Source organism: Ambystoma mexicanum, chromosome 2p (genome assembly GCF_040938575.1).
Source record: "Ambystoma mexicanum isolate Mex_15411 chromosome 2p, UKY_AmexF1_1, whole genome shotgun sequence".
Taxonomy (NCBI): domain Eukaryota; kingdom Metazoa; phylum Chordata; class Amphibia; order Caudata; family Ambystomatidae; genus Ambystoma; species Ambystoma mexicanum.
Window position 1 is genome coordinate 1,049,074,483 of NC_090923.1, and position 27,760 is coordinate 1,049,102,242.

General features: G+C 45.0%; 1 protein-coding gene across 1 annotated transcript in view; it reads left to right on the plus strand.

Annotated features, from left to right (window-relative positions):
* MRPL49 (mitochondrial ribosomal protein L49) overlaps positions 1 to 19,279 on the plus strand; it is a 100,209-nt gene extending 80,930 nt beyond the window's left edge. Inside the window, exons 3-4 of the mRNA XM_069644959.1 lie at positions 13,621 to 13,745; positions 18,729 to 19,279. Coding sequence (XP_069501060.1) covers positions 13,621 to 13,745; positions 18,729 to 18,875 — 272 coding nt within the window. The 3' untranslated portion in view covers positions 18,876 to 19,279. The remainder of the gene's footprint in view (positions 1 to 13,620; positions 13,746 to 18,728) is intronic.
* The last annotated feature ends 8,481 nt before the right edge of the window (positions 19,280 to 27,760 follow it).

Below are 27,760 nucleotides of genomic sequence, written 5' to 3' on the forward strand. Positions count from 1 at the left end.
ACGGTGAGTAATGTATCCCATATATTTGCCCCTAATGTAGATAGCCCAGAGTGTTTTAACCAATGTGCTAAGCACATCCATAAATTCCCAGCCTGTGAAATACTCTGGACGGGTGACTTTAACCTAGCCTTTACACTAGATGTCGCCACGCTTCAGAAGTCTCTCCCGCCGGCAGCTGGGGCATGGCCCTCAATTGCTTCGTATCATGATCTCCATGACCTATGGAGAGAGGAACATCCAGCTGCTAGAGAGTACACCTTTTTCTCAGGGGTTCACGGCAGCTCCTCCAGGATTGACTACATTATGGCCACCACCGCTGTCGCTAGGAGTGCTGTAGGGGCTAGAATACTTCTACGTACCCTCTCAGATCATTCCCCAGTGCTGGTTCATATTAATAATATTGCCGTCTCTCCGCCTTCGCCCCGGTGGAGTTTAGGGCAGCATCCCTGGAGGATGTGGCCTTTCATGCTGGTATAGAGCAAGACATCCAAACATACTTTCAGGCCAATTCTGGCTCCGGGGCTAGCCAAAGTATAATATGGGAGGTGTTTAAGGTTTATGTCGGGGGGTATTGTATATCGTGAGAGGGGGTCTTGAAGAGACTGGAGGGCACTATTCGTGATTTAGAAAACGAACGGAACACCTCTGTTGACCTAGCTGTACAGGAAGAGCTGAGGGCATGTAGGGAGGAATATCAACTAGCAGCGAGTGAAGAAAAATATTTGGGAGACCCCATAATGGCAATGAGGTATGGGGAGGGAGATCGCCTGAGTAGAACCTTGGCTTGGGTCATTAGATGGGAGAGACAAATTGCCCCCATAGCCGAGATCATGGGAGCGGACGGCGAGACCATCAAAGATTTGCATGGGATAAATAAGGAGTTCTACAAAATAGTATGCCTAGTTATATGCTTCGCGCTATATAGGTGGGCGGGACAAGCTGTCTGAATACCTAGATGAGGTGCGTTGGGGTGGCTAGATAGAGATCAGGCGGTGCTCTAAATGCCCCATTACTGAGGAGGAGATTTCAGAAGCTATAAAGTTGCTTCCCAATGGCAAGGCACCTAAGTTAGATGGCATCACAGCCGAATTCTATAAGGCTTACATTGATATTGTAACTCCTCATCTGCTGGGTATGTTCGAGGATGCCATGTCTATGACTCCGAGTCGACCAAATCGGCCCTAGTGACAGTGCTCCCCAAGCCAGGGAAAGATCCCCGTCAGCTAGCGTCTTATTAGGCCCTTGTCATTGATTAATGCCGACAATAAAATATTAGTAAAAATATTAACTAAGCGATTGTTACCGCATATGCCTGCTCTGGTCCTTCCCGACCAGGCCGACTTTATACCTCGTCGGTCTACCCAGTATAACTTAAAGCGCTTATTCACCCTGATGCATAATGTTTACCCCGAGATCCCCATAGTGGCAGTAGTACTCGACGCCGAAAAGACGTTCGACTCGGTTGAGTGGCCCTTTCTTTTTGAGGTGCTGAGGCGATCGGGGCTTGGCCTTACCTATATTAGTTGGGACAGGCTGCTTTACACTGCCCCACACGCCGCTGTGTATGCAAGCAGAGTGAGCTCCAGGTTTCTCTTTCCCAATCGTGGTACGAGGTAGGGGTGCCCATTTTCCCCAATATTGTTTGCCTTGGCCATGGAGCCTATGGCCTGTCATGTATGGGAACTGCACTCTCATCGGGATGAATGGGCATCGAGCGATAATATCGCTACGTGCGGATGACATCCTTTTGTAGAAATTAATTAATGAAAATACAGGACTCTGCGCCAACAAATAAAGTTGAGTTTAAATCATAGTTTCTGATTTATTAATCATCAAAGACCGTTGAGCCCATAAATGATAACATGTTTCGGTTCCACTGAGCCTTTTTCAAATCCGGGCTACCCATAATTATAATATAGGACATACAATATATCATAGTCAAAGAACAATTTGTATGAGCGGCATTATAAAGTATAACATAATTCCAGTTTTCAAATATCATGACCAAAAAATGTACATAATAGCATGAAAGAAATTAGACAGAAAAAAAAATTACACAGAAAAACAAGGATGGGCAAAGGGGAAGGATTCATGGGTGTACCAAAATAGACAAGCATATCATAATACATTATTATGTTTAGATATACAGAAAAACAAAAAGAAAGAAAGAAGAACCCATTAGTAATCATTGATCTTCAATTCATTGAATAATATAACCAAATTCTTCAATGGTCCCTTGAGACAATCTAACAAGTTAGTGCATGTCCTTACCCGAAATTAGATGTAACCAGTTCTTATGACTTATGTCCATGTAGTAGTAACGGGGTAAAATCCCCAGTAACAATCTAAACAAAGAATGTAGGTAGGACATGTAAATTATGATATTTGTCCAATTTGGAATACACATAAATTGTGTATGTCAAGGTTGCCGATGGCAACTACGCATTTTCACTCGTGCAAATAAATCCCGCCCTTCACCAAACGGGCAAAACAACTCTGCTTAAAGGTCACAAGCCATTTTTATTTTATTCAAAACAAATTAGTTTTATGAGCCATTGTAAGTTCCGTGATAAAGACAATTGTAATTAACCATCATTATGTATCCAGATAATTGATCAACTACGTGACATGATAACGTATTTCAAATATGGAAAGCAATATTACAAATATGGAAAGCACAACATGTAACTTATTTTATTGCTACTCCTCGCATCCGATAACAATTGTCGAGTGCCATTAAAGCTAGATCCCATTGAAAAGTAAGCCATAACATATGCGGTCCTCTCTTACCAGTTCCTGGAACACAAACAGTCACACGCGTCGGCAGGTAAGACGAGCGCTTACTAGGTATGCCTTCTTATACTGGGCGTCATCACTGTGCGCGGTTGCCACGGCGACGCAAGAAACGCGTCGTCATTGAAAACCGCATTCTATCCCCCGGCATTCTACAAATTACGTGCGCTGTGTAAATCAATGTTTTGAGTAAAGCCTGAAAAACTGACAAAGCATATATACGCTTCTCTTGACCCAATTTAAATTTGATAAATACTTGAATACATAATCACGGGCACTAATGCACCTAAAAACAAAAAAGTTGGTAAACATTAAACACAACATTCAAATGACAATGATGAACTACCAATTATGATGGGGTATCCCTTTAAAGCACCCTGGGTTACATGTAACCTCATAATGTACGATGTGCCCTGTTTTTGATCAAGAATAGCAGTGAAAATTATTCGAGCTTGAGAAACCAGATTGCAGTGTACTACATCTCACAAGAATGAGACCATTTCATTATCTGTATTAAGTCCTGTATTTGTCGAATTAAAGTAACAAATTGCTCTTGCTTCCGCTTGTCGTAACGCCTTCACTCTGTCACCACCTCTTTTGTTCAAGGTTACTTGTTTGAGACCAATGAATCTAATTTCCGATTTATGATGTAACTGATGTGTTTTTTGCCAATGTTCAGCTAACGGAAGTGATGGGTCTTGACTGCCAATTTTGGCTAAATGTTCACGGATACGAATTCTCAACTGTCTCTTGGTGCTACCAATATATAGTTTGTGGCAGACACAGATAATACCATATACTACAAAAGTTGTTTTGCAGTTGATTCCTTGTTTAATGATCCAACGTTTTCCATTTTTGTCTTCGAATTCCGTTGTTCGTTGGTATGCATATTTACATTGTGGACAGACACCACATTTCCTGAAACCAGAATCTTTCTTATGTAACCATGTACCTTGAGTAGTGCTATCAATGTCCGGTAATAATGATGGACTAAGGATAGATTTAAGTGTATTTGCTCTTCTGAAAGTAATACGTGGGTGATCACTCACAAAATCACCAATATGACTGTCCAATTTAAGTAAGTACCAATGTTTGTTCAAAATTTTGCATAATCTCTGGTGGTCTGAACAATATTGAGTGATGAAGCTAATTGGCATGTTAGCTTCCAAATTATTCCCTTGTCTCTGTCTCAAAGTATCCTGCTGTTGCATCAATTTGGTTCTCTTATATGCTTTGCTTATATCTTTTTGGGCATATCCCCTTCTTCTAAAGCGTTGTTGTAACAAATTACATTCGTCTTCAAATTTTAAGTTACTGTTACAATTTCGTCTCGCTCTGATATATTCACCCAATGGTATATTGGTAATAGTTGGTCGAAAATGACAACTCTTAGCATGTAATATTGAGTTGACTTCAGTTGGTTTTCTGAATGTAGTTGTTTGCAGTACTTGGCCTTCCAAGTATATTGTCAAGTCCAAAAAATGTATCCGTTGTTTGTTACATTCTCCAGTAAATTGAATATCAAAACAATTAAGATTTAACCTTTCCACAAATGCGTAAAATTCCTCTGTACTACTATCGACGATGCAGAAAACATTGTCGATGTACCTTGTCCAAAATTGGATTTTATCAATGAAAAATGATTCAGTGTATATTGCTTTGTCTTCCAACATCCCCATGAAGATATTCGCCAATGCTGGGGCATATTTAGTACCCATAGCTACCCCCTTGGTCTGTTGGTATACCTTGTTGTTGAAGACAAAGCAATATACACTGAATCATTTTTCATTGATAAAATCCAATTTTGGACAAGGTACATCGACGATGTTTTCTGCATCGTCGATAGTAGTACAGAGGAATTTTACGCATTTGTGGAAAGGTTAAATCTTAATTGTTTTGATTTTCAATTTACTGGAGAATGTAACAAACAACGGATACATTTTTTGGACTTGACAATATACTTGGAAGGCCAAGTACTACAAACAACTACATTCAGAAAACCAACTGAAGTCAACTCAATATTACATGCTAAGAGTTGTCATTTTCGACCAACTATTACCAATATACCATTGGGTGAATATATCAGAGCGAGACGAAATTGTAACAGTAACTTAAAATTTGAAGACGAATGTAATTTGTTACAACGACGCTTTAGAAGAAGGGGATATGCCCAAAAAGATATAAGCAAAGCATATAAGAGAACCAAATTGATGCAACAGCAGGATACTTTGAGACAGAGACAAGGGAATAATTTGGAAGCTAACATGCCAATTAGCTTCATCACTCAATATTGTTCAGACCACCAGAGATTACGCAAAATTTTGAACAAACATTGGTACTTACTTAAATTGGACAGTCATATTGGTGATTTTGTGAGTGATCACCCACGTATTACTTTCAGAAGAGCAAATACACTTAAATCTATCCTTAGTCCATCATTATTACCGGACATTGATAGCACTACTCAAGGTACATGGTTACATAAGAAAGATTCTGGTTTCAGGAAATGTGGTGTCTGTCCACAATGTAAATATGCATACCAACGAACAACGGAATTCGAAGACAAAAATGGAAAACGTTGGATCATTAAACAAGGAATCAACTGCAAAACAACTTTTGTAGTATATGGTATTATCTGTGTCTGCCACAAACTATATATTGGTAGCACCAAGAGACAGTTGAGAATTCGTATCCGTGAACATTTAGCCAAAATTGGCAGTCAAGACCCATCACTTCCGTTAGCTGAACATTGGCAAAAAACACATCAGTTACATCATAAATCGGAAATTAGATTCATTGGTCTCAAACAAGTAACCTTGAACAAAAGAGGTGGTGACAGAGTGAAGGCGTTACGACAAGCGGAAGCAAGAGCAATTTGTTACTTTAATTCGACAAATACAGGACTTAATACAGATAATGAAATGGTCTCATTCTTGTGAGATGTAGTACACTGCAATCTGGTTTCTCAAGCTCGAATAATTTTCACTGCTATTCTTGATCAAGAACAGGGCACATCGTACATTATGAGGTTACATGTAACCCAGGGTGCTTTAAAGGGATACCCCATCATAATTGGTAGTTCATCATTGTCATTTGAATGTTGTGTTTAATGTTTACCAACTTTTTTGTTTTTAGGTGCATTAGTGCCCGTGATTATGTATTCAAGTATTTATCAAATTTAAATTGGGTCAAGAGAAGCGTATATATGCTTTGTCAGTTTTTCAGGCTTTACTCAAAACATTGATTTACACAGCGCACGTAATTTGTAGAATGCCGGGGGATAGAATGCGGTTTTCAATGACGCCGCGTTTCTTGCGTCGCCGTGGCAACCGCGCACAGTGATGACGCCCAGTATAAGAAGGCATACCTAGTAAGCGCTCGTCTTACCTGCCGACGCGTGTGACTGTTTGTGTTCCAGGAACTGGTAAGAGAGGACCGCATATGTTATGGCTTACTTTTCAATGGGATCTAGCTTTAATGGCACTCGACAATTGTTATCGGATGCGAGGAGTAGCAATAAAATAAGTTACATGTTGTGCTTTCCATATTTGTAATATTGCTTTCCATATTTGAAATACGTTATCATGTCACGTAGTTGATCAATTATCTGGATACATAATGATGGTTAATTACAATTGTCTTTATCACGGAACTTACAATGGCTCATAAAACTAATTTGTTTTGAATGAAGTAAAAATGGCTTGTGACCTTTAAGCAGAGTTGTTTTGCCCGTTTGGTGAAGGGCGGGATTTATTTGCACGAGTGAAAATGCGTAGTTGCCATCGGCAACCTTGACATACACAATTTATGTGTATTCCAAATTGGACAAATATCATAATTTACATGTCCTACCTACATTCTTTGTTTAGATTGTTACTGGGGATTTTACCCCGTTACTACTACATGGACATAAGTCATAAGAACTGGTTACATCTAATTTCGGGTAAGGACATGCACTAACTTGTTAGATTGTCTCAAGGGACCATTGAAGAATTTGGTTATATTATTCAATGAATTGAAGATCAATGATTACTAATGGGTTCTTCTTTCTTTCTTTTTGTTTTTCTGTATATCTAAACATAATAATGTATTATGATATGCTTGTCTATTTTGGTACACCCATGAATCCTTCCCCTTTGCCCATCCTTGTTTTTCTGTGTAATTTTTTTTTCTGTCTAATTTCTTTCATGCTATTATGTACATTTTTTGGTCATGATATTTGAAAACTGGAATTATGTTATACTTTATAATGCCGCTCATACAAATTGTTCTTTGACTATGATATATTGTATGTCCTATATTATAATTATGGGAAGCCCGGATTTGAAAAAGGCTCAGTGAAGCCGAAACATGTTATCATTTATGGGCTCAACGGTCTTTGATGATTAATAAATCAGAAACTATGATTTAAACTCAACTTTATTTGTTGGCGCAGAGTCCTGTATTTTCATTAATTAATTTCTTCGGTGTATGGGACGGTTAGGCTTTTTACCGTCCTTATACAGTTGACCTGCGACTTCATTGACCGGATTTTGAAACTTTTATCTTGTATGTATAAACATTGGGATTGTAAGGAGTCGCCCTTGTGGAGCAAGGTTCTTCAAAGCCACAGTTTTTCAAGACATCCTTTTGTATGTCCAGCATCCCAGGCAGAATTTAGTTCCCTTAACGCAGGAAGTGATCTGATTTGGGGAATTGTCTGGCCTTCATATTAATTGGAACAAATCTGAAGTTCTCCCTCTGACACCTGAGGTAGTGCAGGCTGATGTGGGTAACGAATTTTGTTGGTGCCCTGGCGGGTTGAGGTACTTGGGCATCTTGGTTACTACGGACATTAAATCGCTGTACAGGGACAACTATATTAAAGTGCTCGAGGTGCTAGCTGACCCTGTCTCCATACTGTGCCTGACTCGCGCATGCCGGGCGCTGCGCGGCACGACAACGAGGCTGAACCTCGTTATAATTCGATTTGCTTCGCCGGTAGGCGGAGTCGCCGGTGGCCAGCCACGAAGGCCACACAAAGGCCCTGTTTGGCACCTGTTCGGTGCATGTACGGGCGGTGCGGACTGCACCACTCTACCGCAGGAACTGTAACCTCTCCAATGATGGACCTCCAACACTACGGTAAGCCTTTGGGCGTTACTCTGCAAGATTAACAGGAACATTTAATTGCAAAATGTCCTCATGCTGAACTCTGAATCGTCATTGCCACCACCATTGCTGACTAAGTGCCATTCTGTAACCACTGTCGCTCTGTACTGAGCTGAGCAGAATTAACCTTGCCTACTATCCCGTTGCTTATAAGCACGAGACTCGCCTCCCAAAAATGGCCGCTCTGCTTAGGTGCCCGTTTGCCAGCTGCAATCCCAGGCCCTGCCACCAGGTGCCTCAGACTGCGTGCCCGCACGCTAGAGTCCACCCTCAGCACCCAGCCCACCCCCATGAGCACCCAAAATGAACGTCTATGCTCCCGTACTATGCCACCCACTATAGGTACTAACAAGGTCAGGATCATACACCCAACTGCCAAGCCCACAGCCACTATAGCTACCCACAATATAGTTGTCAATGAATCGGCTCACCCCATTCCAAACTATATTACTTCTATATTAAATGTGATTCCACATGTGTCCACCACTACCGAAAATGAGGTCCCCAGTGCAAAATCTGTGATGTGCAATTCTTCTGCCCCCACCTTGAATGCTATTGTGCCAAATGTGATTCCACATGTGTCCACCACTACCGAAAATGAGGTCCCCAGTGCAAAATCTGTGATGTGCAATTCTTCTGCCCCCCACCTTGAATGCTATTGTGCCAAATGTGATTCCACATGTGTCCACCACCACTGTGCAACTGTTCTACAACCCCCAGCGTAACCAAGCCCACCTCTGCACCCACTCTCCCCATGGACCCCCCCATGTACCCCCCCAGCCGTTACAGAACCCCATCTCAAATGCGCCATGATCAACGCTAGGTCCATCAATGCCCACGCTCTGGACATCCATGACCTCATCACCACCCATGACCTCGATCTACTCATGATCTCAGAAACCTGGCTTCACGAGGCCTCCAGCCCCGCGCTCTCCCTTGCACTGCCCTCTGGTTACTCCATCACTAGACAGGATCGACTCTCTAAAGGGGGAGGTGTAGCAATCATTGCCAAAGACGCCCTTTCGATTAGAAAGGTAGAGAAATCCCTACACAACATCTACTACTTCCAAGTCCAAATCAACATCTCTCCCCATTGTACCATTACTATTCACACTATCTATCGCCCTCCAGGCCCAACAGGAGACTTTCAAGCCTCTCTCACCCACCTCCTCTCCGACAACCTCAAAAAACACACAAAAGCCATTCTCCTTGGGGACGTCAACGTAGGCCTCCTGGACAGCAAGGATCCAGCAGCCAAATCCATTGACTCAGCCTTCAGGGCACTAGGATACAAAAACACCATCTTCTGCCCAACTCACACCTAGGGCAGAACTCTCGACTGGGTCGCACAGCATAACTGCCCACTCATCACTGGAAACACTCCCACCCCCTGGTCCGACCACCACATCACCTTTACCACCAGCCCCTCCACACCCGCACCACAACCCCTGCCTCCCTGCCTCGCAAGAAGCTCCCGTCAGCTCACTAAGGAAAGGCTATTGCCCTTCCTCCAAGGCCCAGCCTTCAGACCACCTTTTTCCACAGACGCAGAAACCCTTGCAACAGCCTATGATGTTGCCATCAAAGCAGCTATCCACTCCATTGCACCACTCAAACCCCGGAAATCCAAACCAACTACCCACTCCAACTCCTGGTTCACCCCGGACCTTCTCATACTCCGCAATGAGAAAAAGGCTGCACTTACGCAGTGGCAAACATCCCACTCCGACAAAGATAAGCTGATCTTTAAAACCCGCTCCACCATATACAAAAAGGCAATCACCCTAGCAAAGTCCAAATCCTTTGAATCCAGAATCTCAGAAGCCCAATCTAGCTCAAAAGAAATCTTCGCCATCTTCAGGGAGCTAGAGACACCCACTCCGGCCCCCCAGAACTTCACCAAAGACAAAGCCTGGTGCGATGAAATACAAACGGCCATGCAAACCAAATTGAAGACTCTCCAAAGCACAATACTGGCTACCAAACTAGCCCTGCCTAATACACACATCCCTGTCCCACCACCAGCCTCGGACCCCCACCAACCTTTTTCCTTCAAACCCATACAGGAAAAAGATATCAACATAATGAGGAATATCAAACCCTCTAACTGTAAAGGTGATGCATGCCCAGCCACCATCATCAAGGTCTGTACTGAAGCGCTAGCTCCCTTCCTGACAGCCTTTGTCAATGCGTCCTTTGCCACAGGGAAAGTCCCCGCTTCCCTCAAGGAAGCCTGGGTCCGCCCTCTCTTAAAAAAAACAACTCTTGACCCAACATCCCCTAACAACTACAGACCTATCACCACTGTCCCTTTCCTCCTCAAAATATTGGACAAAGCAGCCTACCTGCAGGTCCAGCACTTCATTGAAGAGAACAAACTCCTGGGACTCCGTCAATCTGGCTTCCGCCCCAGACACAGGACTGAAACCGCCTTACTTGACCTGAAAAACCAGATGGACGATGCCAGAGACCTGGGCAAACCAACACTTCTCCTACTTCTTGACTTATCCGCGGCTTTCGATCTTGTAGATCACGACGTCCTATGCCACCACCTCTCCTCCACTGCCAAGTTCTCCCCTGACGCCACTGCATGGATCACTTCCTTCCTACAAGACAGAACCATGCAAGTATTCTCTGACCTAGCCTCCGCCTCACCCTCCTTCATACTCCGTGGTGTGCCCCAAGGCTCCTGCCTCTCTCCCACCCTGTACAACATCTTCACACGGCCCCTCTTCCTCATCCTCGACGCTATGGGTATCTCGTACACTAACTATGCTGACGATACCCAGATCCTCCTTACCCTCACTGGCAACTAGGACACTGACTCCTTGACCCTTAACAACCTCTACAACATCATTCAAGCCTACAATGGACTATGCCTCAATTCCGATAAGACCGAACTCCTCCTGATAGGTTCCACCGACACACTAAGAAATCTAGACTTCCAATTCAGTCACTTCACCATCGACACCATCAAAATACCTGTCTCAGACTCCGTCAAAACCCTTGGAGTCCATTTGGATTCCAACCTATCCATGGAGAGACAAGTCAGTGCAATAGCCTCCTCAGCTGCATATCACGCTAAACTAATCCACGCAGTCAGGCCCTTTCTCTCCAAAGAGAACTGCACAAACATAGCCAGAGCCATCACTGGCTCCAGGCTGACTACTGCAATGTACTCTTTCTAGGAACCTCCAACAAAAATCTGGAAAGGCTACAAGTCATACAGAATAGTGCTCTCCGTGCAGCCCAAGGCATTGCCAAAAGAGAACACATCTCGGAGGCTAGAAAACTAGCCCACTGGCTCCCATTTAAGGAAAGAATCGTCTTCAAAGCTCTTACACGGACCCACAAGTGCATTCACCTCACTGCTCCCGTTTACCTCTCGGAAAGGATCCACCCTGTCTCCTCCACAAGGCCAACCGGATCACCCTATACCAACATGCTCTATGTGCCACTAGTAAAAAGAGCCAGAGCGGGTGGTTCCAGCTTCCCATATCTTGCACCCACACACTGGAATGCCCTACCTCCCACTATCCGAGGTGAGGCCTCCCTCATCGCCTTCCGTAAAGCTATGAAAACCATCCTCTTCACATAAGGTCCCTCGCATCAGCATGAATACTATACATTTGACCCACTGCATAAGGTGGAATGTAATGACCAATCGCATAAGCTGTATTGTATTATGTCTGTAATACTTATAATGTACCAACAACTGCTACCATTCCTGTACCTCTGTAACTAAGCTCTCACAAGTAACAGCATCTCAATGCCCGTGGGCTGCTTGCGCGTTATTTAAATAAATAAATTCTACCCAAGCTGATGTATGTTTCGATAATGTTCCCATATGGCCTCCTGGCTGTCACTGGTCCCTTGTTAGGATGATGATGTCTAGATTAGTGTGGGCTGGTAAGCTCGCATTGCATATGACACTCTGACGCTAGCCTATGAGCAAGGGCGGACTGGAAGTCCCTGACATGCACTAGTACTACTTGGCAGCGCAATTGCAGTATGTAATGGGTTAGAACTCCCCGAACGAAGCTCATCCACATGTCATGGCGGCGAAAGCGGTCTCCTACCCGAACAATTTAATGGGAATGTTGTGGGGAAATAGGGACGCGGTCCCGAGAGGGGAAGTACAGCCAGTAAATGTGACGTGTAGGGTCTGGGAGAGGGTGAGTAGACTGGCGGATGCTATGCCCTATTTTCATCGAGATTGGTCAATCTATAATTTCATAGGTGTATCACTCACACACGAAAAGGCGTTTAAGGAGCACTTTCGCAAGCTGGGGGTGCAAACGCTGGGGGACATGGTACTGGATGGGCGGTTTATACAATGGGAAGAGTTGCGGGATAGAGGTGAGCATAATGCGGTGGCCCTGTTCCTGTACTATAGATTTAAGGGGGTGTTAAAAGCTAAGTGGCCCGAGTTCCTGCAGGCCCCAGTTCCCAATTTGGTACAACAACTCATTGTCAAACCTCTGAAATTTAGCAAATTAGTGTCCTATAAAGGGAACCCGGAGTGCAATGGTTGCGAAGCAGACGGCCTACAAGAGTGCATGGGCAGCCTCATTGGGCTATGATTTGAGTGATGCACAATGGAAGCTCATATGTACTCGGACCCGAAAAGTCTCCCTGAACGTGCAATACAGATCGACCCATTTAAAATGTTTGCACTGGGTTGACTATTCCCCATTGAAGTTGAGTAGAATTTATATGGACAGCTCCCCACGGTGTAGGAGATGCAGTGGGAAACCTGCAGATTTCTTTCATGTAGTGTGGGATTGCCCGCGCATTAGGCTGTTTTGGAGTAAGGTGGAGGGGGTAGTGAGTAAAATGCTTCCTACGCCGCTGGCATATACGCCTGTGGTTGTTGGCCTTGGTCGGGGGGCGGGGGGGAAGGATCCCGCACTGAACGGAAACCACTGGGAATGGCGGTGGGGGTGGCCAGGCATTTGGTGGCCAGAAAATGGGGTAAGAGAAGCCCTCCGACTTTTTAATGCTTGGCTGGAGTGCATGAAAATGTGTGAACTGAGGGAGACCAGATATGCTATAGCCATGCCGACTACTAGCCGTCCATTTGATTACTGGCCGCCTTTCCAAATTTACTTGGCTGAAATGGGTGCTGAGTCTCCCCACTTGGAAACGAGGCGGGATGGACATTCGTGAACTGTTGGAGGTGGAGTTCACAACCCCTGGACATTCAGAATCCAGTGAAATAGTGGACTAATGGTCAACTGTCTGTATTGGCACCTCCTGTTATTCGTATGCTTGGGGTCGGAGCGTGTGGTACTACAAGACGATTACTGTTAAGAGGGAGGGGGTGGGAAGAGGTGCGGGGTGTGAAGGGGTGGTTGTTGCGTTGTGTGCTGTTTTACTTTGTAAATCGATAATCAAAGTGGCAAAAAAAAAAGAAAAGAATCTTGCATGAAGATGTGATCGAAGGAGTACAATGAGATGAAGTTAGTCATTGAGGAACGTTCACCGTGTTAGTGCAGCCTTTGTGATATCTATTTAGGAGCCAAGGCAATCTTTCCCTCTAGATGCACAACTCTTCTACCACAACCGCAGGTTCATCAAAAGAGGCGGAGGGGATGTGGGGAGGTAGGGGGGCACTTGTGATGAATGACTATGCTTGAATAGGAATGTTGCTTATCTTATTGTCCTTGTTTACAGACCTGCCTCCTGCCTTACCATATATGGTGAGACGATCTCGAATGCACAATGTCCCAGTCTACACTGATATTTCTACGGGCAACCGGAAATCCACACTCATCAGGAAAATTGAAGGCGACATTTGGGTATGTGCAATTCTCAGTTTGGGGTCAGGGAGAAGTGGTGTAGCATGCAATGGACTGCCATGTTACAAAGGGTGAAGTCTGACCCAACCACGTAAGCTACTTTGATGTCAGTGGTGGTCTGTGCATGTAGTAGCTAATGCATACATTGTGTGGCATGCGTTTCCCTACAATGGTGTACATTTTCCACTGGAATTTCATAGCCAAATCAGGGGAGGCTGCGTATGATAAAATGATAATAGGATATGAGTCTTTCAAGTGACCACTTTCACCAGTTGAGCAGTAGAGGTAGCTAGAAGCTAGTGTTGAGATGCACTTTAATATGTTTGCTTTTTAATGAGATTTATTACAATTAAATGATAATTAGAAAAAAGGCATTCCGCACTGTAAGGGAAATTAGGTGGTAAGCACTAATTTGCATGTAGCAAGAAAAACACCCTCAACCAGTTGAGCATGGCATTCTGCTTTATTGCTTGGCAAACTACAATTCAATAGTGGAGGGAACACAAAGCTTGATCATACAATCTTAAACAAATTGTCTAAAATAAAATCCAGCCAACACTCAACCGTTTGTGTGGTCTGACCAGAACTCCATATAACATATTTTCAGGAGAGAGATTTAAGTCCATACATTTGGTAGTAAGAGGATTTCCCAAAGAGGAAACAAAGTAAGCTAGTAAACAATCGGAACTATATGTAGGTAATTAAAAATACTTTCATTTTAAAAACGGTTCTTTTTGTTGAAACACATTCTTTGTGCCCAGCAGTTGCTATACATGAAAAGGTGTATTATTGAAAACGTTAGGCCCTCTTCAGATCAGGCAACCTAACAACGGCACTCCTGAATGTGGCATGCACTGTGGATGCCTCTGGGCTGAACACAGCATTCATTACAGGCAGCAACAAGGGACAGACCACTGTCTATTTGTTACTCCCAGAAAGTAGTATGTATTATTATTTTTAATTTGTGCATGTGAGGGAGAATGTTTGCATCATTTTAGGAAGTAAAACAGACCGTTAATTGCCTATCTTCCTTCTCACCTACTCCACTTTAGGCTGACTCTCAACCTGACTCAGCCCTGTCCCTGCTCTACTCCTCCATCACTGTAACTCGTGACGCTCTTGCCCCTGTCATGAGGATCCGCTTGAAGCCCAAAGGCAAGTGCAATTCTTGGTTTGACTCTGACCTATCTACACTTAAACGTAAGTGTAGGGTGGCCGAGAGGAAATGGAGGGCCTCTTCCTCATCCTCTGACAAACTGGCCTGGCGCCTGCTCCAAAGGCAATATCGCCTCTCTGTACGCACCAAGAAGCGAGTTCATATTCAATCCTGTGTCTCTGCAGCATCAAACAACTCAGCCGAACTCTTTAAATCTGCAAGGAGCTGGCCAACCCTTCTGTAGTATCCACCCCTCCTCTCGCCTCTCAGGCTCTTTGCAATGACCTTGCCTCACACTTTATCTCTAAAACCAAGGACATCTTGTACTCTCCTCTCCTCCTTCTCCTCTCCCCTCCCCTCTCCTCCCCCCCCCTTCCTCTGCTTGTTGATCCTCCCTCAGCTTCCCTCCCCCCCTCTTTCTCTGGCTTTCCTCTTTTCTCCCTGATGAGGTTGCTAGACAAGTCCGATCTATGAAAGCCTCATCAAAACAGGTCCATCCCTGTTCCTTTAAAACCATTAAGGACCACATTGAAACCCTCTCACCTGCCCTTGCAGATTTCTGCAACCTCTCCTTCGCCTCTGGATCTTTCTCCTCCCCCTTGAAACACTCACTGGTACATCCTCTCCTTAAGAAACCCACAGCTGATCCCTCCTGTCCGGCTAACTAACGCCCTATATCCATTACCCCCTTTTTGGGTAAGCGACTGGAAAAGCTTGCCATCTCTCATTTTAACCTTCATTCTGACTGTCGTCTCTCTCCATGACCACCAATCCGGCTTCAGAGCTGCCAGAAGTACGGAAACTGCTCCCCTGAACAGCCGTGAAGGCCTGCTCTCCAACCTTGACTCTAACATTCCCTCTGGCCTTATCCTACTTGATCTCTCCTCCGCCTTCGATACGGTCAACCACACCATCCTGCTCAATCGTCTCCGTGACAACTTGGGTATCACTGATCAGGCTCTGGCTTGGCTGACTTCCTTTCTCTCTGATCGACCCTCCCAAGTACCACTTGGATCCTTCCTTTCCTCTATCTCCCTCTCTACCTGTGGTGTTCCCGAGGGGGTCTAACCTCTCGCCCTGGCTGTTCAACCAATACTTGGCCACTCTTGCCTACTGCATTTCCATTTTTTACTCTAACATTCAGTGCTATGCTGACGACACCCAACTCATTTTCAGGCTTCCCTCTGCCACCTCCTCTCCCTCCCGAATCTCTGACTGTCTGGTCACCATTCAAAATGGGTGTGCCACCAATGATCTGTTTAAATGCCAATAAAACTAAGATCCTCCTCATTGGCACACCCTCTCCATCCTTTCCCCTCACTCTCTGGCCTGCCTCCCTCGGCCCCCCTCCTGCCCCTACCTGCGAAGCTAAGAACCTTGGGGTCATCTTTGACTCCACACTTTCCTTCTCTGCACACATCTCTGAAGTCTCTAAAAAGTTTAACTTCTTACTGCACCTCCTCAGAGGTACCTTTCCCTTCCTCTCCTTCCCTCTGAAGCTCACTGTCTCCCAAGCTCTGATTCTCTCTAGGCTGCACTACTGTAACAGCCTCTTTCTAAATCTACCTACCTCCACTCTCCGCCCTTTACAACTAATCCAGAACAGGACTGCAAGACTTGTCCTTGGCCTCAAGCCCTGGGATCGGATCTCTCCAGCCCTGAAATCCTTCCATTGGCTCCCAGTGGATGCAAGGATTACATTTAAAACCCTTTGCATTGTCCACAAGGCTTTCTGGGGCCTCGGTCCAAAAATACCTTCAACTATCCCTCCGTACATACCTCCCCTCTCGAGCCCTTCGCTCCTCTACCTCGAACTCCCTCACGGTCAGCTGTTTTTCATAGAAACGAGCTGGGGGCAGATCTCCGTCTTCGGCTGGGGCCTCCCTTTGGAACTGCCTCCCTGCCACCCTGAAACTTCAGGAGAACCATCTACGGTTCTGGAAGCTTCTCAAGACCTTCCTCTTTGCCCCTGCCTTTGCCACTCTCTGCCCCTGTTGATCTGCTTTCTCTCTCGGCACTGCCTCACCTGCCACTGTGCCCTTCGGGCCCAGTTACCTGCCCACCCGGACACCCTCTTGCACTGCCTCCTGGCCATCCCTGCACTGGGGCCTGTATCTGTACCCATACAGTTCCCCCCCGCCCCCCACTCCTCTTCTGCACTTATCGATTTACCCTATCTGACTTGCCCTGCACTTTACCCTTCACTGGCTGCACTACCACTGCTCTTGATCACCCTTATTTATTTATCCACTAACATTATTTATCTCGTTTCTCCTATGCTCTGCCCTTTCCAATTCTCCCCCACCCCCTGCACTTCCCACTTTCCCTTCCCCATGCACTTGCACGTTCTCAATGTCACTGGGCCTAATAAGATTTCGTTTTTCTCCCCTGCTCCCCCTCACTTTGCCTGGTCGCGCTCTGAAACACCTGTGTATGAGCGCGATATGAATAAAATATATAATATATATATATATATATATATCTGGCTGGCTAGGTTAGGTCCAGTAGTGCACAATGTAAATTAGAAAATTAAATATTGTCAATAGAAACTGCAGGCATCGCAGAGAGCAGACTTGGTTAGTTTAACAAATGCCACTTCCTGCTGAAAAAAGGTTGACGTTTACAAATTCTTGAGTTCTTGGTTCAGCTCCATAGATTAAGGGGCACCATAAAGGTCATTACTTTTGACTGAATGTTTGAAAACGGCCCTTCTGTAGCTGAAGTTTGCAGCACCAGCCATACGCAGAGTATTGAACATGATGAGTAAAGCCACTAAGTGCAGGCATAACATAGTTGCAAGTTGAACCTTGCCACATCAGAAGTTGTCTAATGACTCATGTTTACAAATGGAAATGCACTTCCTCGTTGGATATTGAGCCAAAAGATTGCTGTCTGTTCACCTTTTTTTCTGGTGTTATTTAATAAACCTGACCATCGGAAATCTGCATGTAATTTTACATTTTCAAGTAGAGGGAAAAGGCTAGAGTGGGCCCAGTTTTATAAAGGGCGCTAGAAAAGTTTGTGGAAAGTAATTGAGTGACTGTGGTGGGTTTGGAGTGTGGGAAGCTCTGTTTTAAACCAATTAGCGTTTGTTTGTGTAAATTAAGCTCCGTTAAGAGCAGAGTGATTTTTATTTTCTCTCCAGTTAAAGCTGAGATCCCCAGGCATCCCCCTACTTGATTAACTAACATAGAATTCAGTTGATAAATGCTTTTAGAAGGTGACCTGATTTTTGCCGAGACAGACCGCAGGTGCACATCACCAGAAATGTATAGTCATTGCCAAGTCTGCCCTTTTAAAAATGTTTACCGGCAGCATGTGGTCCGGCAGAACATATGCCCCTTCCAGGTTGGAGTGCCAATGCGCCTACCTCATGTCCTGTATTTTGACCCATAATTCCTGTGTTGGGGGCATGTGTGTATTCCTGGATCCGTCATGTTCAGTAGGATCATGTCCTGTCGGATCTTTCTAAAGCTGAGCTCTTCCTGAGCAGGTGTGCTTGTGATCTGCTGCAATATGAACTCCCCTGACCCCAGATCCTATCCAAGCATAACACTTTCTCTCCAGTTCTGAATCTTTTGTATTACTGCAGCATGTGTACTAGAGACTCTTCTACTTCCTGTCCCATCCGCGCCCGCCTTCAACTATGAATGTTTTGAGCTTTAGAAGTATGCATGCTCTGTACCTTGCCCCCACAGAGCCTGTCATCTCCATTATTTGTTTTGTGCTGCCATGGAGCGTGTGCATTGAGCTGCCCCTTCCCTGAATATGTTGTGCTGCTGCAGTATGTAAACTCACCCATAACGCTCTATCTCCTGTCCCATTAGGCACTGGAGAGGGATGTCAAGGAATACCTGACACAGACTTCTGGCAAAACGCCACTCGCGCAGGTACATGAGGTCACCGGGACCATCCGGATCAAAGGTTACTTTGACATGGAGCTGAAGAATTGGCTCATGGACAAGGGATTTTGAGCGTGTCCACATAAGATCAGATCTATCTCGAGGTGGTTGATGACTCCTCATGAACGCTCATCCTCTTCTACCTTCCTGGTGCAATCTGATGGAGAACAAAGTCCGTGCAGCCAAGTTGAATAAGCTCCCTTATGATCCTACAAAATGGGCTAACTTTCTTTCTTACCGGGTTGGATGTGCAGAGTGTGGAAAGTAACTTGCTCTAGTCCTTAGTGGAGTGGGACACACTGAATCAACTGTCGTTCCTTGGCAGTGAAGCATGTTTCCTTGGAAAGGTTTGCAAAGAGCTTGCTGGTTCCAGACCCCCCAAAGAGCGTGCCTGCAGTGGCTGAATGTTTCTTGGCTTGTCTTTAAAATCTAAAGGCACATGTGTTGAAAAATAAAAAAAAGCTATTTCAGTGAAATGTTCTTTCATTCATTGAAGTTCTATTTGGTTCCTGCTAGATGTGCCTTGCTGCATTTAAATCCATCATTCTGTTGTGTTCTTTTACTTCTGTCTAACACTCACTTCTTCAATTTGAATTGTGGCGATGGCAAAAAACAGAAACTGGGCAAACTGACAGGTGTTTTTTTTTTTTTTTCTTTTTTTTTAAATTATTTTTTTTTAAATCCACCGGTAACAATGCCCACCAACATAATCATTTCCCAGATGGGTGAGGGAAAACTTTCTGGGCATTCTCACAACTGCGAAGGAAATAAACTTGCTGTCAGGAAGTTGCATTCGGAGGCACTAAAGGTGTTGATTGCAACGGGTTGTGTCTGCATTTTCTGCTTCTGTAGAAACCAGATGAAATCATTTATTAGTGGTGCAGTAGAAGTAAAATGGTGGCCATAGTTAATTATTTTTATTGTGCACTACAATGTAACCCATATCCTTCTACTCCCACCCCTAGTCATTTCCACATTCTCAAAATAAGTCCAACTTTGGGGTAGCAGCCGTGAGAGTTGCCACATTAGCCCAATGACAAACTGTATGTTTAACTTTCATTCATGGGAACTTCCACCAAACTGATCCACACTCTGAATGCCAGGCTGGGCTTTTCCACATCAGTGAATAATTTGTATTTAATGAGGCGTTCAGAAATGGGTGTGTGCAGCAAAACATCAGCAGCTCTACTCCCTTTAAACTATCCACAAGGAGGAAGAGAAGCTTCCAGCCTATGCTTTCATATGCTAGTGAATTACTTTACTGGCTCTTGAAGTTTCCTGGCCAATATCAAGAGAGCTATACTACAATCCGCTTCTGCTTAACTGCTCCACAAGTCATCCCTTTGCCCCTGCTTCTGCAAGGCTGTGTGCCTTGAATTGATGCCTCCTGCAATTAAGCGTTCAAATGGTGAAAGACGAGAGAGGCTGCACTGGGCAGCATAGACTGATGACAGAGCCAAATATTATGGTATGGTAATGGAACTTGTTTAGCGCTAACTGTGACCCAAGGGTGGCCTGGTGCTGAGCAAGTAGAAAGAAAAAAGAGAAGGATTAAGCAACAGAGAAGTTATTCACAGGATGGAAACAAAAACGATTGGTGACTCAAGAGGACATTCAATTACTGAAAGGGGCAGCGGAAGACTGTTCCAATGCTCTGGTGCAGCCACTGAAAAGGCACGACCGTACTCTTTTGAAATCTTAGTCTCCTCCTGGTTGTACCATCGGCAGAACGGAGAGCATGCAAGGGTTTATATATGCAGAGCCTTTCTTGCAGGTACACGGCCCCTTTGCCATAGAAAGCCCAATGTGTTGTACTGGAAAAGTAATCACATAGCCGAATGATACGTATAATATGTTGGCCAGAAGCGAATCGCATTCATGTGACAAACATCGCAATCCGAGAAACCTGAATGTAACCATAGGTAGTCCATTTTGTGAAATGCCGGCCATTTTCTGTTTTGTAACGCTTTGCAAATGTATTCTATGCTTTAGATCCGCGCACGGTGCGAGGCCACGGCTTGAACTCTGAAATGCTAACGCAGACAGGAATTCAGAACTGTGCAGAAATGCATTGTTTTCCCTCTCACGAAGTCCTTGAAGCCGTGCAGAAGCCACGCTTAATCAGTAGTCCAGGTGCCGGTTTGTCTTGCCAGCACTGTTGTAAATGGCAGTTAAACATGAATTCTATTCTTCTAGTAGTGCTCCTTCACGGAGGATGGTATTTTCTGCTTCAGAACTGTCTGCTACGGCTCATGAGCTAAAGGTCAAACAGATAACGTAGAATGGAATGTTTCTCTGCTAAGAACAAGATATCCTTACCGAGCCAGAGCTCCATGTTCCTCATAAGAGAAAGCTGTTTCTGTAGCCTTTGCTAGAATAACTAATGTTTAGACTGAATGAAAACTTGTCATCACTGAACCCTAGCCTGTGACATGTATGAGGGTGGGTCGAATAGCATTAGCAAATGATGTGTATATATATTGCTGCTTGAGCACTGTTCGCTCTCTTGCATCTCACAGCGTCCGGGAACACACGTCGTGAGGCGTTGAGACCCAGTTGGCCGACTGAGATACTCTGAATAAAACCAGACTTGTTTGGAAAATGAACCTCGCGACTGACGTATCATTTGGTATATGGTTATTGTGCCTTATTTCTATGTATGGCCATTTGTGGCCTAGCAAATATGGCGCCCAAAAAGGGACCCAGTAGAAGTTGAAGGAGGGCAAGAACGAGTCGAGGATGAAGCCGTCGGACCGGGATTGGAAGGTGTTCGGGGTGCCCCTGCAGAAGTTATTAGACTCCTCCGCAGATCTGTACACAGCCGATCCCTGATCGACGGGCAGCGCCCAGAGACCATCGAGGCGAGGGTCCTGGAAACGAGGCAAATTGAGCCAGACCCACGGTCGCAACGGTTCTTGGTTGCGTCTGTATACGGGCGAATTGCATCCTGAGTGACCAATTGGTTGATCAGGTGAGTCGTGCCCCGATTCTTAAACGTTCTGATATTGGTCGAGAGTTGCACTTTCAAGTTCAAACGCCCAGGGTAAGAGTTAACCATGCCTGAGAAATTGTCTTCCTGTTTAGTGAGATTTTTTCACTGCGGTAGACAATCTTTGGAAACTGGCCAGGTCGCGCCACCTGAAGGGTCGCCAGCACATGAGATATACGTAAATTATGGAATAGGGGCAATGGTGTTTGTTCAATGTGGTTTGGAAAAGGCAGACCAGACGGCCATCAGACCTTCAGTGGCCTAATAATGGGAGCTTTGAATTGGCGCGTATATAAAATTTAGAATCAGTCTTGCTAAGAAAAAAGGCCAGACCTGTAGCGTTCGACGTTGTAAGAGACTGACGAAAGGAAGCTAATCTCTGTTTGAAAAGAAGGGAGAAATACACACGTAAACATAAAACAAACAGAGAAAGCGTTAGAGCATGATCAGCAGCAGACAGAATCCGTTAGGATAGGGCCTTCCAATTAGACATACAGAAAATATATCCTTCACAAGATTTGCATGCATCAGATGAGCTGATAAATAAGGTATTGATTGAATGAGCGAAGGAATGAACATTTAAGCACTGACCCAGTTGCACCGCCTCCTTATGTACCCCTCATGTTGCTATTCCCACGATCCCATCTGCACCTGCAGTAGCTGTCCCATCTGCACCTGTGACATCATTTCCTCCACCTCCTTCAAAGCATGAGTTATATGCTTTAGCTGGCAGTTTTGCAGCAATGGGGCCTGAAAGAGTAAGTTTTAGACAGACTCGTAGTACGATTAGCAAGGGAAGGAAAGACTAACTGAAAGAGTGGGCCGAAATGTATATTGATGATGACGATGAAGCGGCTGTTCAAAGATCCATATCTGTTCATAGAGGCCTTGATGAACAACAGGTATTGTTAGAATGTATGGGGGGGGATTATCTTGTTAAAATACGGAGTGATTTGACTAATACAGTGGTACCGCCAGAGTTGTGTGATTTGGTTGTCCTTTCAAGTTTGCAAGATAATGCAGCAAAAGTACGAGAACACGTAGGGTGAATATTTGTGTTTAAGCGAGAACTTGATCGGTTGCATAAAGAAATAATGAAAAAAGATGAACTGCATATGTTGTACGTTCAGAAACAGTTTTTACTGCTGTTGAAACCTGTTGTGAAGAGATGTGAATTTGTACGCGAGACGCGCTTAGATGGATTACGGATGCCGGCATTTCCCCGATTGAAGTGCATGATGCGTTTAGTCAGTATACAACAGAAATGCAGAGAAAGGTGCTACAAGTTATGGTGGAGTATTTACAGGATGTATGTATAAAGAATAAGATGTGTTGTCCTGCTGATTTAATGGCAATTTATAAAAGAGCATTTTCACCTGATACTGGAACGACTGCTTTTTCTCTTGATCTAGCTTTGTTGCTTAATAGACAAACAAATGTAGAAACCCCTACTTTACCCATGAGGGAGGTGCCTCCCACGTTTGTCCTGAAAGTAAAGGTTTCCGCTGACGGAGCGATTCCAGGGCGAACAATAGAAGCCCATTATATCGCACAGTTTGTACATGTTCCCTTTTCTAGGCAAGAAGTGAATACGATAAAAACAGACCGTTCCTGAAATCCGGCGGGATTCTATAAGGAAATTGAATCCGTTTTAAATTCTTCTGTTTATACGCTGAGTGACATTGATATATTGTTCCCTGTGATTCTTCCTGCAGACATATGGAAACCGATTAGAAGTATAAATGATGTTAGGCGATACATAAGAGAGCCTGATTAGAATTGATATCGAAAGAAAGGTGGGGGAGAAGCCTCTGCAAGTAATTTTGACTTTGCCTTTACGGATAGTAGAGAAATTTTAAAACTTTAGTGCCTGAGAAGAGAATAGTTTGGGTTTTTGATAACCCGTCCAATGCATATTACTCTGGCGACTTTACATCTGATGATGTACTGTTCCCCTAGGACAGCCCGAAACAGGGGTTGGAACCAGTGCCTTTTCCATTGACCAGAAAGGGCCCTACGTAGAAATTAAAGTTGGGAATAGGGGGGCACATTTTTTTAGTGGACACAGGTGCACAAAAGTGTCCGCCTGATCATACCACTGTCAGAGCAAAAGAATGTCTCAGTAGGGTTCTCAGGTACACCAGTAATTAGTCCAGTTTCACAACCAGTGCCAATGACACTGGGTACATTTACTGAATCATGCCCGTTTCTCTTGACGAGACATTGCGGCGAAGATTTGTTGAGATTGAATCTATTGAAAAAGTTGAATGCGGTAATTCATTGTTGTCCTGATGGAGTGTACTTAACGATTTCGCCACAAAAACTCACGTATCGCAATTTGTATCCATGCCGTTGCTGACTGAATTGTGTGAAGTAACAGCTTGTATATGGGCAGTGAACGATAATGATGTTGGATGTTTGAAAGTAGAACCAGTAAAAATTGTTTTGAAGGAATTACATTACCACGTAGTCCGCAATATAAAATTTCGAGTGAAGGTGAAAAGGCATTGAAATCTATTGTCAGAGTTGATTGCTGGAAATGTAATGGAAGACATTTCTGGTAGTGTTTGTAATAGCCCGATTCTTCCAGTTTACAAGAAAGGAGGTAATGATATTCCTTACAGTTTTATAATTGATTTACATGCCGTTAACAAAGTAGTTGATTCCCCAATTCCCATCAGTCCCTGATGTAATCACTATATTGACTATGATTCCTGCTTTGGCATCACACTTCAGTGTGATTGATTTGAAGAATGCGTTCTTCAGTATTCCAGTACATCCGGACAGTAGATATTTGTTTGCCTTTACATTAGGAGGCCACTCATTTACATTTACACATATTCCACAAGGCTACACAGAAAGTCTGAGTATTTATAGTAGGGCATTAAAAGAACAACTGGATATGCTTGAATTAACATCAGGATGTATATTGTTACGATATATAGATGACCTGCTTATAGCAGCAGACTCGGAGGAAATTCGTAAAAAAAAAGGATCTGTTACACTATTGACACATTTGGCGGCACACGGTCACAAGGCATCATTGAAGAAATTTCCGTTTTGTCAAGAGGAGGTGGCCTATCTCGGCTACCTCCTATCAAAGGAGGGAAGAAGATTGACACCAGAAAGAATGGAAAGCATCTCTGATCTGCCTATTCCAAACATGCATAAAGAAGTCAGGGCTTTAACCCTTTAACTGCCATCAGTATTCCCCCCCGCCCCCCCCCAGTGCCAGGGCCTTTTTTGGTGATGGTGATTTCGGTATGTGGCCATTCAATGGCTTGTAACTTGTTTGTTACATGAGATATCTCGGCCAAATTTGGCTCCTCCCCCCCCCCCCCCACCCCCCCACATGTAAGCGGTTGTAATGGCACCCAGGAGTCCTAGGTTGCTTTAGGGGGGTGAGAGAAAATGAGCAAAAAGGGCGAACATTTGGGTTTTTTTAAAAAAATGCCAATAAAATGATGTACAAAGAAGCCTGTGGTTTTTCCCTTGTAAGAGCTAGGAACGAATGGTTTGGGGTGCTGAATTCCCCAATTTCCTGGCTTTCAAGGACAGGTTGAATGGAAACGAAAAAAAATTCTTTTGATGTGGTTATCAACCGTTTTGTGAGAGGTACAGGGACGTCATTTGGGGGTCGCCAGAGGTCGCAAGAGCGACCTCTGCCGATTGGCTGGCGACCTCTGCCAATCTCTTGCGACCTCTGAGGGGGCGTGGCCACCACAGCAAGCAATGTGCCGCATGTGGGTTCCTCCACTTTGCCTCACCTCGCCTTACGCAACAGCACGTGTGACTCGTGTGCATCACTGCTGGTTTTCATCCCTCTAGCTCTGAAAGAAGGTAGGCGTGAGAGCAGAACAGCGCGGGAGTGGGTAGTGTGCTCTGCTGGGTGGGTCCTCGTCTCCTTGTCGTATGGCGTGCTGCTCATGGGTCAGTGCACCTGCCTGCGGCCTGCAGAGCCGTGGCCATCCAGGCAGAACTCACACCGACACCAGCCTCGCACCTTTCTGATTTTAGGGGCTGTCACTCAGGGGTGCTGAGTACATGGGGACTCTGGGGCCCGGTCCCAGGCCCCCATCAGGAGAACTCATTCAGGGCTGAGCCCCATCTGGGGCTGGGCTGGAGAGAAGATGCATTATGTGTCTCTCTCTCCGGCCCGGTCGAGTGTCAGACTCAGCTGAACAACCGTTACCTTGTTGGAATGGTGGGGTGCGGGGGAGCTACTTTGCAAGATGACTTTGCAATGCGAGCGCAAGGGTGGCACAGGGCTGGCTTCTGTTGCAGTTAGCCACGAGCCTGGGACTGGAGGCAGGGTTTGCCCAGGCCCAGACTGCTACAATATTGCAGAGTCCCTCCCTGACCCCACACACGTGTGAAATCGAGAGATAGTTAGCGCCCAGCCAGGCCAGCCTCAACCACCATTATTTATAAATTAACTCTCTGGAGCTAATGAGCCCTCCTCCAGGGTTGGATTGGCCCTACCGTGGCCGAACAAAATTGACCTTGGATTCTGAATGGGCCAGTTTTATGAGCCACCCCTGGGGCCGGTTTTTGTATGCAGCATTCATCAAAGAAAGATTTCCTTTGATGAATGCTGCATGATAAGCAAAGCACTGGCGCAGAGTAGCAGAGTGGCAGACACAGGGCCTAATTCACAGAAGCGTTTTCAAATGGCAAAACACCATTGGCAAATGTTCTGTGAATTGGGCCCATTCCATTCGCTTGCACATGCCCATGATCTGCCGGCGACGCGGCGCCGCCAGCCAGGATGCAATGCTGGCCTCATGTACTCTCTCACAGAGTGTCAAAGTAGAACGAAAACAAATGGTGGGGGTGGGGCTGCCCGCCTGTGGCTGGCCCGGATGTGTGAGCTGAGCTGTGTGCTCGTACTTTTTTTTTAACTAAATTGCTCTCCTCTGGCTCCTGCGACCGTCTGAGTGCCAGTAATAATGCATGGCCTACCCGGGCCTTGCTAAGTTCCTAATCATTGGCCGAACCTGAGTAAAGTGAAGGAGAAAAAAAGTGTACCGTCTCCTACATTTCCACTTTCAGTCACAAGATGCAGGTCTAGGCAGGTAAGAAGCTTTACTACTTAATGTTTCCAACTTTCCGTGCATGTTTTACGGGCTGAACCCTGTGAGCCCCACAAATTAGCTTTGTAAATATGTTGAAATTGCACTTTAGGCCAGCTTCTATTTCTACAAGCATGAATTCTATTTTTGTTATTTCCAAAAGCATTGAGCGAGGGGTGAGAAAATGTTCAAGAGACTGGGCTAGACTGCCAATACAAGCTGAATTGCCTCTAGCCTCTGTGCACACTTGCCCATCACGGCGCATGCTCTCCAATGTGGGCAATTTGACATTCCGCATCAGTGGGTTTACCTTTCGTGCATTGTGCACAGTTAAATGATTGAAATGGATGACCTTATGTGACCTTGTTCCTAAGAGCCACAACAACCGTCACAATAGTGATATGAGGTAACTCGTCATCGGCCAAATGAATACCATTGTGCATGGTGTAGAATGCGCTGCACGTGTGTGCTAGATATTCCAAAGGTACTTCTTGTTGCTTTCTTCTCCATTGGATAGACACATATTCTCTGTGTTCACAGCGTGCAGCTTGCAGAACGCCAGGCGATTGATTTGATTAGGCTGTTTGTCCAAACACTTTCTATGCACAGTTCACTTCCCATTAGTATCCCAACTGCTCTCGCAGCTGAAACTACAAGCTAAGCTCCCAATGACGACCATTGGGTATTGATCTGCAGCAGCAAACAGGCGGCTCTCTCGTCCAGATAGCTCAGTGGGTTAAAGTGCCTGCTGCAGAGAGGTCTGTCTTCTTCAGTCTGGTTTGAATACTGGCAGGACAGACACCGCCTTTCTTCATTATTACTTAATATATAGTTAGTTCCATGGGGTTGTTGGAATTCATAAGCCCCTGATTTCGGGTTGACGTCTCTGCTTTGAA